The sequence below is a fragment of the Salmo trutta genome, chromosome 36 (genome assembly GCF_901001165.1).
Source record: "Salmo trutta chromosome 36, fSalTru1.1, whole genome shotgun sequence".
Lineage (NCBI taxonomy): Eukaryota > Metazoa > Chordata > Actinopteri > Salmoniformes > Salmonidae > Salmo > Salmo trutta.
In genome coordinates, this window is record NC_042992.1 from 13,585,930 (window position 1) to 13,604,385 (window position 18,456).

Sequence of the window (18,456 nt, forward strand, 5' to 3'; positions counted from 1 at the left end):
AGTTACCTAAGCCTACATTAAAGGTGCAACACATAGGATTTATTTGTATTTTTGCGTTGTAATTTCAGAAAATATCCATAATACTTAATATCCATAGTGTACAAAACATTAAGAACACCTGCTCTTTCCGTGACATAAACTGACCAGGTGAATCCAGGTGATCCAGCTATGATCCCTTATTGATGTCACTTGTTAAATCCACTTCAATCAGTGTAGATGAAGGGGAGGAGACAGGTTAAAGAAGGATTTTTAAGCCTTGAGACATGGATTGTGTGTGTGTGCCATTCAGAGGGTAAATGGGCAAGACAAAATATTTAAGTGCCTTTGAACAGGGTATGGTAGTAGGTGCCAGGCGCACTTGTTTGAGTGTGTCAAGAACTGCAACACTGCTGGGTTTTTCTCACTCAAATTTTCCAAAGTATCCAGAATGGTCCCACCTCCCAACGGCATCCAGCCAAATTGACACAACTGTGGGAAGCATTGGAGTCAGCATGGGCCAGCATCCCTGTGGAACGCTTTCGACACCTTGTAGATGCCCTGATGAATTGGAGTAGCACCATGATGTTAAAGGTGTTACACATTGGATGTTTTGCAATGTAATTTCAGAAAATGTCAATAATATATCTGGCGGTAATAGTGGAATGATAGTGTTTCACAGTATTACTTACCAGCCAGTGTTGTGATTGGCTGTGATATTCGCCAATTGATTTCTCCTGCTGGAGGGCATCTGTTGTCAAAATGTTCTGACTTTGTGGCTGTGCTATCTAGTGGAAATCACTGTCATTTCCTGGGTTGCTAAAATTTTACACTTTTCGCTCAATTTCAGTTTGTGCGAGAAAACAATAATAGTGTAGGGAATTATTGTACCATCTAAAATCGCTGTGGCATATCTTAAAAAGATATATAGTTTTTACATCTGTTTGAAGCGTGGACCAAAACCGAAAGGTCCACCAGCTTCAAACAGCTGTAAATACTATATTATTGGGTATTGAACATATATTTCACGGCGATTTAGATGGAACAATGATTCCCTACACTATTCATTGCTTGTTTAATCACATAAACTGAAATTGAGAGACAGCGCGATTTCCACTAGATAGCACAGTCACAAAGTCAGAACAGTTTTCACATGTTGATGCTCCGGCGAGAGAAACCAATAGGCGAATATCACAGCCAATCACAACATTGGCGGGTAAGTAATACTGTGAAACACTACACTATCATTCCACTATTACTGCAGATATACACTGAGGGTACAAAGCATTAGGAACACCTTCCTAATATTGAGTTGCACCCTCTTTTGCCCTCAATTCCACCCCCAAGGATCCACCGGGACGTTGCGTATTTACAGAGGTCTCCCCCTAATCACCTCCACTTCTAAACCCAGCCAGAAAAATACGCAAGCGAATAAAGCCAACCAGCGTCACCATGACCAAAAAGGACAATAGTTTACAGGCAAAAGGTGAATTCATCTAAACCTTTTATAATGACTAAGATGATCAAATTCAGATGGTCAGGATTAAGAGTTTATCTAAGTAGTGACATTAGAAGGCATTCTACACTACTCAGACAAATCTGAAGGCAAAATCAATATCATGCGTCTGCTGCCCTCTGCCTTCGGACCAGACGCTGCTACAGCTATACCCGACCCGACCCACGTCCATTCACCAGCTCAGCACAAATAAACTAAACCTGCTAGTTGGTCAACAAACAATTGTGTTTTCACTCTAGCCTATCAAATCGTGGCGTGGCCTTGGAACATTCTACACCACTTCCCTTGTCTCTGCTGGTGCGGTGCTTTTGGGATAGTGGGGATTCCTGCTGCCTGACACTTCCCATCAGCGGCGCGATATATTCAGGTACAGATCCCGTTACGGCGATTAGAAATAGACCGATACCCAGGAAATAATGAATGGGCGGACGAGTGGTCTACACGCGTTCCAAATTATGGGTCCGTTTTTGCTGTCAATTGTTAGCAAATAACATTAAACTCATCACACACATGCGGCCATTTTTGTTACCGATCCAAGGCATTGTAGCCTGCACGTTTGGAGAGTATTATCATCATAGCTAAGGCCTTTCCCATAGTCAACAGCATCCGATTCCAAAACAAGCACTCAGTGTATGAGCAAGGCAATCACATCGGACGAGCAGTAAACCATTCCAAATACAGGTCCCACAGCCACACACACATCACGGACAGCACACAAGGTTTGACTTCATCCTTACGTGCTAAATCCATCTTGGAGACCAAAAAGTCCCCCTTTCCTTTCACATATAGTTTCTCTGTAGAATTAACTTCAATCGCCCATTCTGACTTACCGGTAATCGTGTGGCTGTCTCAGTTGGAAATTCAACCCCCCCTCAGCTGTCCTGGTCCCACTGCTTACTAGCCGTGTGTACACGATGTCAATCAAACCATTACACCGCGCCCCTACTGATGACCTATATCAGAAATGGACGAATCATAGCCGAGCTCTATCGGGAATTCCATCCCCCACGTCCAACGATGGGATACAGTGGAACAATTCATAACGCGAATGATATTGTAATTGAATGTTACATTTGTGATTTTTTTTTACTCACCAATTCTTTATTCATGGGAATAGAGAGCCCTTGATGGTATTGATATTATAGCCTTGCCTATGTATTATTTTACATGTGTGAAAAAGGCTACGTAAAGAGCTTCAATGTTAAGAGTCGGCAACTGTGGACCATTAAAGTAGACAATGGCGTGCTTAGTTAATTGAATTAAATTGGGTGGGAATTATACATTGTGTGGGATTAACTGGGAATTAGAGGGCAGGATTAGGAATTTGTTTTCTATGCACCATTTGAGACTAGCTGTACAAATAGCCTGCAGTGTTGAATGAACATTGTGTGCCAAATATGACAGGCTATAGAATAACATAAGGACCTATTTCCTATTAGATGGTAATTTGCACTTAAACTGAGATTTCAAAATAGGTGGGCTATTAGGTCAGTATTCACCATAACAACCAGCATATTAATCAGAAACATTCAGTCATGAAAATGCACAACATTTTGAATGACATTTTATCTGCTCTCTCCTCTATCTCTCTTACCTTGTTCTATTTTATGTCTAGATTCCTCCAATAGCAGTATACTCATTCTATTCATTCACATTCTACACTTGTTGGCATGACAATAATTCGATGATGACTTGATGTTGGATAATATGACAAAGTGTTACCAAGGTTATTCCATTGCAATGGACAGTTCATTACAAATGTCCCACGTTATAGTATAATATTTTGTATACCTTTTTGCATTAACACCTATGTGAAAGAAGCGTAATGCTTTCTACAGGGACACTACCTACCCAGTAGTTACTCTGACTTCAGGCCAGGAAACGCCATATCGTGTTCAATGCAGTAAAACATATCAACCACAAGAGTGCGCCCTTAGCCACCAAATTGCCATTGGCCTGAAAAGAGTTGAGTACAAGGCATCTAATAGCTCTCTGGGAATTGCAAAAATGTGTTGTGATGTGAGAGTGCGCATACACATGTGTTTAAAGACGTACAATCTCTCCAGTATAATGTACAAAGCCAGAAGGAACCTTCATTTATGCTGTTGGCTAAAGACTCATTTGAAATAAGTGTACAACTACAGAAGAGAAGTAGATCCGTTATATAATTTATATTTAATAGCACAGTTTTGACCATACAATCAATAATTCTCTCCCCTGATTTAGAATAACAATGCACAGATAATGACTTTCATAAGACCCTGAACAGTTATCTGGCCTCTGGATGGAGGATGGGGAGAGAGGGGGATGCATACGTCATGAAACCCATTGGGGTTGTTAGGATGGGACGTTGGCCATGGTGAGGCGGCCATGTTGTTGAGGTCAGTTGCTCGTCGCCACGGCGATGAGCCCGGATGTTGGGCCGGGACAGAGACACTATTACCACAACGACGGTTCATCATATCTGGGAAGAGACAAAATATAAAGTATCAGATAAAAATGATGTCCAAACTACCACAGTACTTTCTTCTGTTGAGACCAGAGGACCAGGGCCCATATTTATACAGCGTCTCAGAGTAGGAGTGCTGATCTAGGATCAGTTTTACCTTTCAGATCAAAATAAATAAGATTACATAGACAGAGGGAACCTGCACTCCTACTCTGAGACACTTTATCAATACACACACACACACACACACACACACACACACACACACACACACACACACACACACACACACACACACACACACACACACACACACACACACACACACACACACACACACACAGTGACAGTACCTGGACTGTGGGAGCGTGTCTGTGCTCTCCTTCAGCAGTAATTCTGAGATCAGTGTATCCAGTGTGTCGGGGCTGGACCTCTTCCCATACCTGGGAGAGAGAGAGAGAGAGAGAAAGAGAAATGGGAGAGGGTGAGACAGGAATTTCAGGAATTCATATTTGCATAGACTAAACTTCAGGAACTAGACCATGTGTGCTGCCCCCATAAGATGATTTACCCCAACTGTTCTAGAGTCAATATGAATATATTTCTGGTAAAAAAAATACTTGTCCTTAGAGCCCTTCTGTATAAAAAGAGAGGACTGTTTTGTTGGTTGTCAAGTCTGCTCCTCTGAAGATAAGCCCTATTGGAATTCGTTAAGACCCTTTCCCACTCTTAACACCAACACTCTAACAGAAGAAACACATTCACAATACAATCTGGACATTTAAATTATTGTAGCCATGGGCACACCAGCAAAAAATGTACCAGGAAAGGACTTTTACACTGAGGTTAGTGAACAGAGTGTGAGTGGATGCAGGGTGATGGGCTTCATCTGTAAAGAGGTGAGTGGGATGTTGCTAATTAAGAATCAGGGGGGTGCAGCTGTTGAAATAAAGACCTTGTTTCATATAGACAACACACAGAGTAATTAGTGACAAGTTAATGTGACTCATCTTTATTATTTTAGTCACCTGAATGATTGGATTAGTTGGTATTTGGACTAGAGCCAGTAATAACACAAATATTAAGCTACAAACCAAAGTGAGTTCATAGTGTCCCACTCCATATAGTTAGTTAGTTAGTTAGTTAGTTAGTTAGTTAGTTAGTTATTGAAAGGTTTAGCCTATGGTACAGTAATCTATAGTCTGATATTATTCATTTGATTAGCCTACTTGCACAATTTTTATTGTTGTTTCTTTTAAGTGCTCATTTGCACAGCATTTTGGGCTGAAGCCCATTCGTTTGTATTAAATGTGCTAACATATACGTTATTATTAGCCTACTACAGTATCATATGATGATGTCATTATAAATTAATAGCCTGTGGCTCACTAATCAAATATTTCAATTGGATAATCACAAATCCAAACTTCAGCCCTTTAATTAAATCAGCAATGTATCACACTCGGATCACAGCACTCACCTCTGCCTTGTGATGAGGTTGATGTAATGTCTGAGAGCGGAGTAATACTTGGCCAGTTCCTCCGCGGGCGCATCTTCGCCGGGGGTTTCGGGTTTGACCGGGTAGCCTTCCGCGAGCGTCCCGATGCATATGAAGGTCCAGACGAGGAGCGTCACTGCGCCCAGCCAGGTACCCAAGTTAGGATGCATCTTTAATGTTTACGAATCAAGAAAAATATCAGGGTCTGAATTGCTTAGGCTACGCAGTCTTATCAAAGTTAGTTTACCTGGGGAAAACTTTTACAAGTTGTATATGTTCAAGACAATAATTATGTCTGTTCCCTACTACTACCCCACAACCCGTAGTCTACATTAACTGCAGGATGCCTCATGGTTATCTAAATTTGTTGTTTAAAATTAAAATGATATCTATTTATTGACTTCCACAGATTAATTGTTTAAAAATGTCAGTTTCAGTGAAGGCAATGAAATTAGTAGATAGGATACAAGCTGTATAGAAAACCCCTATAAAACCGGTAGGTACATTAGATAAAAAGGTTAATAAATCAAAATGTAATCTTGTTTAAATCATGTCTATAGATGTAATAGAGGTATGCTACTTACATTGACTTGAAGGTTTAAATTATAGTTTGGATAGAAGTTGTCCTCAGGCGTCTTTCTGCTGCTGTGCGTTCTGCATAGGGTACCCAGTCTGGGGCGCGATTTTTATAATGCTGCGCGCAATACTGGGTGGGGAGGGCACATCACAAGATGCGCTCCATTGAACGTAAGTCTCCAAATCACGATTCTGAAAATGTGCGCGGACAGACGCGTCACCGCAAGCTGTCATCGCCCATTTTAAACTATATTAATTAATGCGTTAAAAAAATGATTGCTTTTTAAAAAATGTCAATAGTGGTGGAAATGAATGTATTTTTTTCTCCTCTCAAACGAATTAACAACATCACTCTGGAGTGGAATAAAATGGGCTGAAGAGACATGGCGCAGAACCAAGACCAATTTATGTGATGATTATGATGACTGGGTTGTCAATATCGACAGAATTGTCTGACTTGGGGACAAAGTCTGAGTGAAAAATGTGTTTATTATTTTAAAAACCTCCATTAATTGCCACAAGCACGCACGCACACACCCACTTAAACACACGCACACACACACACGCTGCACACACACCGACACACGCATGCACACAAGCACAGGGCCATAACCAGGGTCTGAGTTCTAGTGAGGTCCGTAACGGGAGGGGTTAAGAAAGTTGAACTTCATTTGCTGCATTTCTATACAATTTAAAAACTCTAAAATGCTATTTGGAGATCAGCAAAAACAAGCAAAAATGACCCCAGCCATTATCACATTGGTTGCTATAGCTTCCATCACCTCAGTCCATCTACAAACACACAGCCCATTAGCTATACAATTACATTAACTGAGGACCGAGATTAAAAACTATCATGTAATACTTACAGAGGGATCTGTTAGCAAAAAACACATTTCTTTAACAAAAGTAAACAAATGAGTTCGCTTGACAGAACACATTTCCTGCAATTCTACACATTTTGTCATGGGGTGGTGAGAAATTGTTGCAGTTTTAAAGCTAATTTCCTCCAATTCAACATATTTTGCAATGCCTTATGACATCTTACTATGATATTTGAGTGAGAGTGACAAACAAAATCAATGGGGTCCCCTGGAGGTTATTTTCCTCCTCTCTCTTTTATGTTTTACAGTCAATCAAATTCCATATTTTTTTCTGTCACCCCCAAAAGAGAAATGTGATAGGAATTGATTAGATCTCATTAGCATCCTTTCTTTCTCCCCTAGACGTTTTCTGAATGTGTTTTCATGCTACTCTAACACCCTCCTTAGGCCCCTCAACTGAAATTTGGGGAAAATATAAAGTATTTCTAATGAACAGATAGATCAGTTATTGTTCAGATGAATAAAAAATTAAAAATACCAATAATATATATATATATACACACACACACATATATGCAGTTGAAGTCGGAAATACACCAAAATACACTTAAGCCAAATACATTTAAACTGTCACGGTTGTCATAGGAAGAAGCGGACCAAAGAGCAGCGTGTGTGTCGTTCCACATTTTTATTTACTCTGTGAAACTATGCAATACATAAATAAACTGAATAAACAAAACAACAAACCGTGACGCACAGGTAAAACAAACACTACTCAAAAATAATCACCCACAAAACCCAGGTAGGAAAACCCCTACTTAAGTATGATCTCCAATTAGAGACAACGAGGACCAGCTGCCTCTAATTGGAGATCATCCCAAACAAACCAACATAGAAATACAAAAACTAGAACCTAACAACATAGAAATAGAACACATAGAATAAATTCCCTGTCACGCCCTGACCTACTCTACCATAGAAAATAACAGCTTACCATGGTCAGGATGTGACATAAACTCAGTTTTTCACAGTTCCTGACATTTAATTCCTGACAAAAATTCTCTGTCTTAGGTCAGTTAGGATCACCACTTTATTTTAAGAATGTGAAATGTCAGAAAATAGTAGAGAGAATGATTTATTCCAACTTATATTTCTTTCATCACATTCCCAGTGGGTCAGAAGTTTACATACACTCAATGAGTATTTGGTATTATTGCCTTTAAATTGTTTAACTTGGATCAAATGTTTCGGGTAGCCTTCCACAAGCTTCCCACAATAAGTTGGGTGAATTTTGGCCCATTCCTCCTGACAGAGCTGGTGTAACTGAGTTAGGTTTGTAGGTCTCCTTGCTCACACACGCTTTTTCAGTTCTGCCCACAACTTTTCTATAGGCTTGAGGTCAGGGCTTTATGAAGGCCACTCCAATACCTTGACTTTGTTGTCCTTAAGCCATTTTGTCACAACTTTGGAAGTATGTTTGGGGTCATTGTCCATTTGAAAGACCCATTTGAGACCAAGCTTTAACTTCCTGACGGATGTCTTGAGATGTTGCTTCAATATATCCACATAATTTTCCTGCCTCGTGATGCCATCTATTTTGTGAAGTGCACCAGTCCCTCCTGCAGCAAAACACCCCCACAACATGATGCTTCCCCACCCCCGTGCTTCACGGTTGGGATGGTGTTCTTCGGCTTGCAAGCCTCCCACTTTTTCCTCCAAACATAATGATGGTCATTTTGGACAAACAGTTCTATTTTTGTTTCATCAGACCAGAGGATATTTCTCCAAAAAGTACAATCTTTGTCCCCATGTGCAGTTGCAAACCGTGGTCTGGCTTTTTTATGGTGGTTTTGGAGCAGTGGCTTCTCCTTGCTGAGTGGCCTTTCAGGTTATGTCGATATCGGACTCATTTTATTGTGGATATAGATACTTTTGTACCTGTTTCCTCCAGCATCTTCACAAGGCCCTTTGCTGTTGTTCTGGGATTGATTTGCACATTTCGCACCAAAGTACGTTCATCTCTAAGAGACAGAACGAGTCTCCTTCCTAAGCGGTATGACGGCTGCGTGGTCCTATGGTGTTAATACTTGCGTACTATTGTTAGTGCAGATGAACGTGGTACCTTCAGGCATTTGGAAATTGCTCCCAAGAATGAATCATACTTGTGGAGGTCTACAATTTCTTTTCTGAGGTCTTGGCTGATTTCTTTTGATTTTCCCATGATGTCAAGCAAAGATGCACTGAGTTTGAAGGTAGGCCTTGAAATACATCCACAGGTACACTTCCAATTGACTCAAATGACGTCAATTAGCCTATCAGAAGCTTCTAAAGCCATCACATCATTTTCTGGAATTTTCCAAGCTGTTTGAAGGCACAGTCATCTTAGTGTATGTAAACTTCTGACCCACTGAAATTGTGATACGGTGAGTTATAAGTGAAATAATCTTTCTGTAAACGATTTTTGGAAAAATTACTTGTGTCATGCACAAAATAGATGTCCTAACCGACTTGCCAAAACTATAGTTTGTTAACAAGAATTTTGTGGAGTGGTTAAAAAACAAGTTTTAATGACTCCAACCTAAGTGTATGTAATCTTCAGACTTCAACTGTATATATATATATATATATATATATATATATATAAATTGATTCCGGTCATGCTTCTTGCTCCACTTATCCTTGATAGCCTGAGCATCATCCCCATCCTACGCCCTCCAACGCTTCCCTCGTCATGACAGCACAAAACACATCCTCCTGATTCTAACTTTAGGATGGGCAGCACTTCAGAGCACCGAATCCCAAATCATTTTTATAGAAAAGCTACCATTGACTCTGATACAGATTTTAAAGGAATTTTGTGTGGATATTGAATGACGCTCTCAAATCATAGATAAACTTCTATTGAATGCTATTTAAAGTGTTATTACAGTAAGAGGTTTGTGCGTCAGCTGGGTGGATGCTTGGATGACGTGCCAAGCTATCACATCACTCTTGAGTTAAGGTCTTTTGTTGTAACCGTGTAAGAGCGCTCTCTTTTCTTTCTGTCTGACGTGTAGGAATATGAAGGGTAAAGAAGCTGCTACTCAGTCAAGTTCACATGGTGTGTGTGTGTGTGTGCATTTGTATGTGTGTGTGTGTGCGTGTGTGTGTGTGTGTGCGTGCGTATATGTGTGTGTGTGCGTGCGCGTGTGTGTGTGTGTGTATGTGTGTGTGTGTGTATGTGTGTGTGTGTGTGCGTGCGTGTGTGTGTGACTTGTATAACTGGCGTGGCAGAACATTGAACTCATATCTGTATGTACTGGTCCAGGGTTAGTGGATAGTGAAACATTATTAAATGTTAGACATATTATTCCAAACATTATTAGCTACATGTCTCTCATATCAGATTTACAGAGCCTATAGTCTCTCAGACACAGCAGGGCTCATAGTCTATGCTACTCAATGATGAGGGGAATTCTCTGAGAATCTCACGACCACTAAGATGTACTGTCTGTGTAGATTTCTGTTGAAGAAGCTCCTCTTGGTGCTAGAAAAAGACATCTGTCCGCAGTGAATAAATATTTCGCATGATTCGTCCACTATGATTTGTTTTACTTTCCTCCTCCTTATTCAAAGTAGGAAGCAAAATGAGAACAATGCATTTCACTACATTTCCCCCATGTTTTTCCTTATACCCCGATGGGTCATTGGCCGAAGTTATAAACAACAGGCTGAACCAGGCCAGTAGGCATTAGACTACATAGTTATAGGCTGAGCCAGGCCAGTAGACATTAGACTACATAGTTGTAGGCTGAGCCAGGCCAGTAGGCATTAGACTACATAGTTATAGGCTGAACCAGGCCAGTAGGCATTAGACTACATAGTTATAGGCTGAACCAGGCCAGTGGGCATTAGACTACATAGTTATAGGCTGAGCCAGGCCAGTGGGCATTAGACTACATAGTTATAGGCTGAACCAGGCCAGTGGGCACTAGACTACATAGTTATAGGCTGAACCAGGCCAGTGGGCATTAGACTACATAGTTATAGGCTGAACCAGGCCAGTGGGCATTAGACTACATAGTTATAGGCTGAGCCAGGCCAGTGGGCATTAGACTACATAGTTATAGGCTGAACCAGGCCAGTGGGCACTAGACTACATAGTTATAGGCTGAACCAGGCCAGTGGGCATTAGACTACATAGTTATAGGATGAGCCAGGCCAGTAGGCATTAGACTACATAGTTGTAGGCTGAACCAGGCCAGTGGGCATTAGACTACATAGTTATAGGCTGAGCCAGGCCAGTAGGCATTAGACTACATAGTTATAGGCTGAGCCAGGCCAGTGGGCATTAGACTACATAGTTATAGGCTGAACCAGGCCAGTGGGCACTAGACTACATAGTTATAGGCTGAGCCAGGCCAGTAGGCATTAGACTACATAGTTATAGGCTGAACCAGGCCAGTGGGCATTAGACTACATAGTTATAGGCTGAGCCAGGCCAGTAGGCATTAGACTACATAGTTATAGGCTGAACCAGGCCAGTGGGCATTAGACTACATAGTTATAGGCTGAACCAGGCCAGTAGGCATTAGACTACATAGTTATAGGCTGAACCAGGCCAGTAGGCATTAGACTACATAGTTATAGGCTGAGCCAGGCCAGTAGGCATTAGACTACATAGTTATAGGCTGAACCAGGCCAGTGGGCATTAGACTACATAGTTATAGGCTGAACCAGGCCAGTAGGCATTAGACTACATAGTTATAGGCTGAACCAGGCCAGTGGGCATTAGACTACATAGTTATAGGCTGAACCAGGCCAGTGGGCACTAGACTACATAGTTATAGGCTGAACCAGGCCAGTGGGCATTAGACTACATAGTTATAGGCTGAGCCAGGCCAGTAGGCATTAGACTACATAGTTATAGGCTGAACCAGGCCAGTGGGCATTAGACTACATAGTTATAGGCTGAACCAGGCCAGTAGGCATTAGACTACATAGTTATAGGCTGAACCAGGCCAGTAGGCATTAGACTACATAGTTATAGGCTGAACCAGGCCAGTAGGCATTAGACTACATAGTTATAGGCTGAACCAGGCCAGTGGGCACTAGACTACATAGTTATAGGCTGAGCCAGGCCAGTAGGCATTAGACTACATAGTTATATGCTGAGCCAGGCCAGTAGGCATTAGACTACATAGTTATAGGCTGAGCCAGGCCAGTAGGCATTAGACTACATAGTTATAGGCTGAGCCAGGCCAGTGGGCACTAGACTATATATGAGAGTCTGAGAGAAGAAAGTGGGAGAGAGGAGGAGTGAGAGTTGGTGGGAGGAGAGAGACAGACAGACCCACAGACATAAAGACAGTCACACAGACATACAGACATAAAGACAGATCGACAATTCAACCTATCAACCGTCAGGGAAAGAAAGAGCGTATCCTTGGGGAAAAGGACAAGTTATAAGTGACTTTTTTCAAAATGTGTCCCCGAATGCAAGAGATAACTTTACGTTTTTTTTGTGCACATATTTGTATAGCTTCTTATGTTTACTTTCTTCTCCTTCTTCTTCTTCTTTTTTCCAGAATGTATTCTCTATCACATCAAGATGTATTGTAGATGTCAGAATAATACTTTACAGATAAAGCAATGTTTCTTTGTTGATAATTTGCTGTTTGGTGAATTGCGGCATTCGCCTGAGTGGAGTCGTATTGAGGCCAGCAGAAAATTGAGGTTCGGTCTCTCACTATCTCGTCTCTCTTTGTGTCTGATGCTCTGGCTGCTTATACTGCCTGCCTATACTGCCTGCTTACACTGCCTGCTTATACTTCCTGCTTATACTGCCTGCGTAATCTGTCTGCTTATACTGTCTGCTTATACTGTCTGCTTACACTGCCTGCTTACATTTCCTGCTTATACTGCCTGCTTATACTTCCTGCTTACACTGCCTGCTTATACTGCCTGCTTATACCTCCTGCTTACACTGCCTGCTTATACTGCCTGCTTATACCTCCTGCTTACACTGCCTGCTTATACCTCCTGCTTATACTGCCTGCTTGTTCTGCCTGCTTATACTTCCTGCTTATACTTATTCTTCCTGCTTATACTGCCTGTTTATACTTCCTGCTTACACTGCCTGCTTATACTGCCTGCTTATACTGCCTGCTTATTATTCCTGCTTATACTGCCTGCTTATACTGCCTGCTTATACTGCCTGCTTATTATTCCTGCTTATGCTGCCTGCTTATACTGCCTGCTTATACATCCTGCTTACATTGCCTGCTTATTAAATGCATGCTTTTCAACCGTTCGCTGCCTGCACCCGCCCGCCCGACTAGCATCACTACTCTGGACGGTTCTGACCTAGAATACATGGACAACTACAAATACCTAGGTGTCTGGCTAGACTGTCAACTCTCCTTCCAGACTCATATCAAACATCTCCAATCCAAAATCAAATCTAGAATCAGCTTTCTATTTCGCAACAAAGCCTCCTTCACTCACGCCGCCAAACTTACCTTAGTAAAACTGACTATCCTACCGATCCTCGACTTCGGCGATGTCATCTACAAAATAGCTTCCAATACTCTACTCAGCAAATTGGATGAAGTCTATCACAGTGCCATCCGTTTTGTCACCAAAGCCCCTTATACCACCCACCACTGCGACATGTATGCTGTAGTCAGCTGGCCCTCGCTACATATTCGTCGCCAGACCCACTGGCTCCAGGTCATCTATAAGCTCCGCCTTATCTCAGCTCACTGGTCACGATAACACCCACCCGTAGCACGCGCTCCAGCAGGTATATCTCACTGGTCATCCCCAAAGCCAACACCTCTTTGGCTGCCTTTCCTTCCAGTTCTCTGCTGCCAGTGACTGGAACGAATTGCAAAAATCGCTGAAGCTGGAGACTTACATTTCCCTCACTAACTTTAAACATCAGCTATCTGAGCAGCTAACCAAGCACTACAGCTGTACATAGCTCATCTGTAAATAGCCCACCCAATCTACCTACCTCATCCCCATATTGTTTTTATTTACTTTGCTGCTCTTTTGCACACCAGTATCACTACTTACACACCATCATCTGCTCATCATCATCTGCTCATCTATCACTCCAGTGTTAATCTGCTAAATTGTAATTAAATTTGCTACTATGGCCTATTTATTGCCATACCTCCTCATGCCATTTGCACACACTGTATATAGACGTTCTTTTTTTTCTATTGTGTTATTGACTGTACGCTTGTTTATTCCATGTAACTCTGTGTTGTTGTTTCTGTCGCACTGCTTTGCTTTATCGTGGCCAGGTCGCAGTTGTAAATGAGAACTTGTTATCAACTAGCTTACCCGGTTAAATAAAGGTGAAATAAAAAATGTTATAAAATAAAACATCCTGCTTACACTACCTGCTTATACTGCCTGCTTACACTGTCTGCTTAAACTTCCTGATTATACTTCCTGCTTATACTGCCTGCTTATACTGTTTGTTTACACTGCCTGCCTTTACTTCCTGCTTATACTTCCTGCTTATACCTCCTGCTTATACCGCCTGCTTACACTGCCTGCTTACACTTCCTGCTTGTACTGCCTGCATATACTGTTTGCTTACACTTCCTGCTTACACTTCCTGCTTACACTTCCTGCTTATACTGCCTGCTTACACTTCCTGCTTATACTGCCTGCTTACACTGTCTGCTTATACCCCATGTGTGTGATAGGGAGGGAGAACAGAGAACACGGTATCCCCTAACTCCTGCTATTACCACCCCTGCTATTACCACCCCCTACTATTACCGCCCCCTACTATTACCGCCCCCTACTATTACCGCCCCCTACTATTACCGCCCCCTACTATTACCCCTACTATTACCGCCCCCTACTATTACCACCCCCCTACTATTACCACCCCTACTATTACCGCCCCCTACTATTACCACCCCCCTACTATTACCACCCCCTACTATTACCGCCCCCTACTATTACCACCCCCCTACTATTACCGCCCCCTACTATTTACCGCCCCCTAATATTACCCGCCCCCTACTATTACCACCCCCTACTATCCTACCGCCCCCTACTATTAGCCGCCCCCTACTATTACCACCCCCCTACTATTACCAGCCCCCCCTACTATTACCACCCCCCTACTATTACCACCCCCTACTATTACCGCCCCCTACTATTATCACCCCCTACTATTACCGCCCCCTACTATTACCACCCCCTACTATTACCGCCCCCTAATATTACCCGCCCCCTACTATTACCACCCCCTACTATTACCGCCCCCTACTATTACCCCGCCCCCTACTATTACCGCCCCCTACTATTACCGCCCCCTACTATTACCGCCCCCTAATATTACCGCCCCCTACTATTACCACCCCCTACTATTACCACCCCCTACTATTACCGCCCCCTACTATTACCACCCCCTACTATTACCACCCCCTACTATTACCACCCCCTAATATTACCGCCCCCTACTATTACCACCCCCTACTATTACCGCCCCCTACTATTACCCCCCCCTACTATTACCACCCCCTACTATTACCACCCCCTACTATTACCACCCCCTACTATTACCCCTACTATTACCACCCCCTACTATTACCACCCCCTACTATTACCACCCCCTACTATTACCACCCCCTACTATTACCGCCCCCTACTATTACCGCCCCCTACTATTACCACCCCCTACTATTACCGCCCCCTACTATTACCACCCCCTACTATTACCACCCCCTACTATTACCGCCCCCTACTATTACCGCCCCCTACTATTACCGCCCCCCTACTATTACCGCCCCCTAATATTACCGCCCCCTAATATTACCGCCCCCTACTATTACCGCCCCCTATACGTCAATGATTACTACCAGGAAAAACCCAATGACAACGGAACATACTTACTGCAGCCAACTTGAGATAGACATTTCATTTAGATTTTAGCCACTTAGCAGACGGTCTTATTCAGAACTACTTACAGAAGCAATTAGGGTTAAATGCCTTGCTCGAGGGTACATCGACTGATTTTTCACCTAGTCGGTTGGACATTCAAACCAGGCGACCGTTCGGTTACTGTCCCAACACTTTAACGGTTAGGCTACCTGTAGCCCCCATTAAAGATACTATCCTTATTTTCCCTCAAAAGGTAAATAGCTTTGAGGCCAATTATCTCTTGAAATAATGTTTTTGAGATTACAGTGCTTTAGCTATTCGAAGTTAAGGCAATAATCTTTAATGAAATTAATGTATTTTGTAATTCTCTTCCAATTGTGCTGTTTTTACAGTGATAATTATTAGAAAGGTTTGCGTGTGTACAATTCTCTTTAGCGCGCGTGTGTGTGCGTGTGTGAGTGCATGCGCTCTTGTGTGTGGTGGGTGTGTGTGCGTGCATGCTTGTGTGTGTTTGTGGTGTGTTTGTGTGTGTGTGTGCTTGCACTCTGCTTCTATATCTGACCTTATTATTTTTGAGAACAGAACAAGTTCATTAGATGTGGATGAGGACCTTACAAATGAAATGCACCATTATGACAACCTTTAAAAGAGACAAGAACATTTTGACCGACAGAGCAAAGACAGAGGATGCTGACAATGATGCGACACCTGTGACCTCATAGGTCAGAGGTCATACATTAGTTGTCAGTACCACAAATACTGAGAGATCTAATGAAAGTTGTCACTTCAACCATTGAACATCATTCAACCATTGAGGGCCAATAAAACGTTAACCTTTTACTGCAGTTGGCTAAATCAGAGTGACACAGTGTTTGTTGGTAGTTTCAAACAAATATACCACCTCACACATGGTTATGGGCTTCAAAAAAGAAGAGACTTGTACCATGTCAGATATAGAGTTGAAATGTATTACATTTTTATTTTGCATGCCGATATTGAACTTTAAAACAAACGTTTGACAGAGAAACACAAGATTTTCTGTTTTTGTTTTAAAATAATGTTTATTAATTATGAAATTATGAATAATCTTAACATTCCACCAATGAGGCCACTAGGTCATTTGACTGCAGGAAAAGGCTGCAATGTAACTGACTCCCTAAAAATATTATTATTATTTTTTTATTTTTTAAACGGACCCCTATATGAGACACACAGGGGATACTGAGGGGTTCAGAGGGTGATGTATAGGGGGATGGTGTGTGTGCATGCAGACCTACGTGTGTCTATGTTCTATGTGTGTGAATATTCCAACCTGTGTGTCTCTTTGGTAATGAATGTGTAGACTCTAGACAGTAAATGAATGTGTAGACACATAGGTCTAGACTCTAGACAGTTAATGAATGTGTAGACACATAGGTCTAGACTCTAGACAGTTAATGAATGTGTAGACACATAGGTCTAGACTCTAGACAGTTAATGAATGTGTAGACACATAGGTCTAGACTCTAGACAGTTAATGAATGTGTAGACACATAGGTCTAGACTCCAGACAGTAAAGTACATGCCAACCACTAATGACAGACACATTACACCTGAACAGAATTTATTTGAAGGTTAATGCATCTTTTTACAGAGTTATTCAGGGTGAATGAAAGCATTATAAAGCACTTTGTTATAAGCGTCAGTCCCAAGGTGCTTGAAGGAAGTGATTGGTTAGTGTTGGAGGTTTAACTACTACACGGAAGTTCCAGTGGGTGTCTAAACACTCCATTGTGTGAGAATGGAAGGCTCGTGTTCGAGTCCAAACATTTTACATTTCAGTGCCTTGCTCAAGCGCATATCAACAGATTCTTCACCCAGTCAGCTTGGGGATTCAAACCAGCGACCATTCAGTCACTGGCCTAATGCTCTTAACCTCTAGACTACCTGCTACCTACACATATACTTTTAAAGGTACTCCACTCCATCAACTTGACTTGTTTCTGTCTGTCTTCCACCCACTCATTGTCTATCCATTCTACACCCTCTTCTCCCGTATCCCTCAGTCCCAGCCTGCTGTCCCAGCTACTCCTCTGCAGAAGCGGGCAACAAAGATCGGGTCTCTCTCTTCCTGAATGTGCAGGAAACTGTTCCTCTTCTCCTCAAACCATTGGGTCCAGAGGCGCAGTTGGCACTCAAAGAGTTTTGGTGGGCAGTCCTTAACCTGTAGCGTTTTGAGAGTGGCAGGGGCTCTCTGCCTGCCGCTGAGTTCAGAGAGGTACAAGATAGGTTCTCCAAGCTGGGAGGAACTAAACCCTGTGGTACTGACGGAAAGCTGGGTGAAGACGAGCTGGACTGTGTGCTGAGCCAACCCTGTCCAGCAGTGTTAGCTGTTTCCAGTGTGTTGTTCGTGATATTGGGATAGCGTGTGTTGCTGGACAGGGTACCAGCAGCTGGGGGCATCATGCCAGGGGGCTGCTGGTTTGAGCCTTGATTGACATGGAAGAACCAAGACATCTTGCACCGTTTTTTTACAACATTCTTCTTATTTGCAGCCTGTTGCAACATAAGACGTGAGGTTGAGTTGAGTTTCTGCACCACTGCCCTTAATCTTGACAAAATGCGCACAGACAGACACACACACACACAAACACACACACACACACACACACACACACACACACACACACACACACACACACACACACACACACACACACACACACACACACACACACACAAAAAC

At 42.4% G+C, this 18,456-nt stretch overlaps 2 protein-coding genes across 2 annotated transcripts in view; both read right to left on the reverse strand.

Moving 5' to 3' along the window:
- Positions 1-2,357, reverse strand: part of LOC115175475 (MAGUK p55 subfamily member 6) — a gene marked incomplete in the record, with an annotated part of 35,952 nt that extends 33,595 nt beyond the window's left edge. Inside the window, 1 exon segment of the mRNA XM_029734718.1 lies at positions 2,345-2,357.
- Positions 2,358-3,646: 1,289 nt separating this feature from the next.
- Positions 3,647-6,114, reverse strand: LOC115176151 (pro-neuropeptide Y). The gene is made up of 4 exons (XM_029735979.1): positions 6,024-6,114; positions 5,422-5,609; positions 4,295-4,384; positions 3,647-3,956 (listed from the first exon to the last, which is right to left on the reverse strand). Exons 2-4 carry the CDS (start codon positions 5,607-5,609, stop codon positions 3,932-3,934), a joined length of 303 nt encoding a protein of 100 aa, XP_029591839.1. The 5' UTR covers positions 6,024-6,114; the 3' UTR covers positions 3,647-3,931.
- Between the last annotated feature and the right edge of the window lie 12,342 nt (positions 6,115-18,456).

Excerpts from the sequence above, each read along its gene's own strand:
- LOC115176151 (XM_029735979.1), bottom strand. The coding sequence starts at position 5,609 with ATGCATCCTAACTTGGGTACCTGGCTGGGCGCAGTGACGCTCCTCGTC. Across the intron at positions 4,385-5,421 it reads AACCTCATCACAAGGCAGAG|GTATGGGAAGAGGTCCAGCC; the intron begins GTGAGTGCTGTG and ends TCTCTCTCCCAG. Across the intron at positions 3,957-4,294 it reads GACACGCTCCCACAGTCCAG|ATATGATGAACCGTCGTTGT; the intron begins GTACTGTCACTG and ends GTCTCTTCCCAG.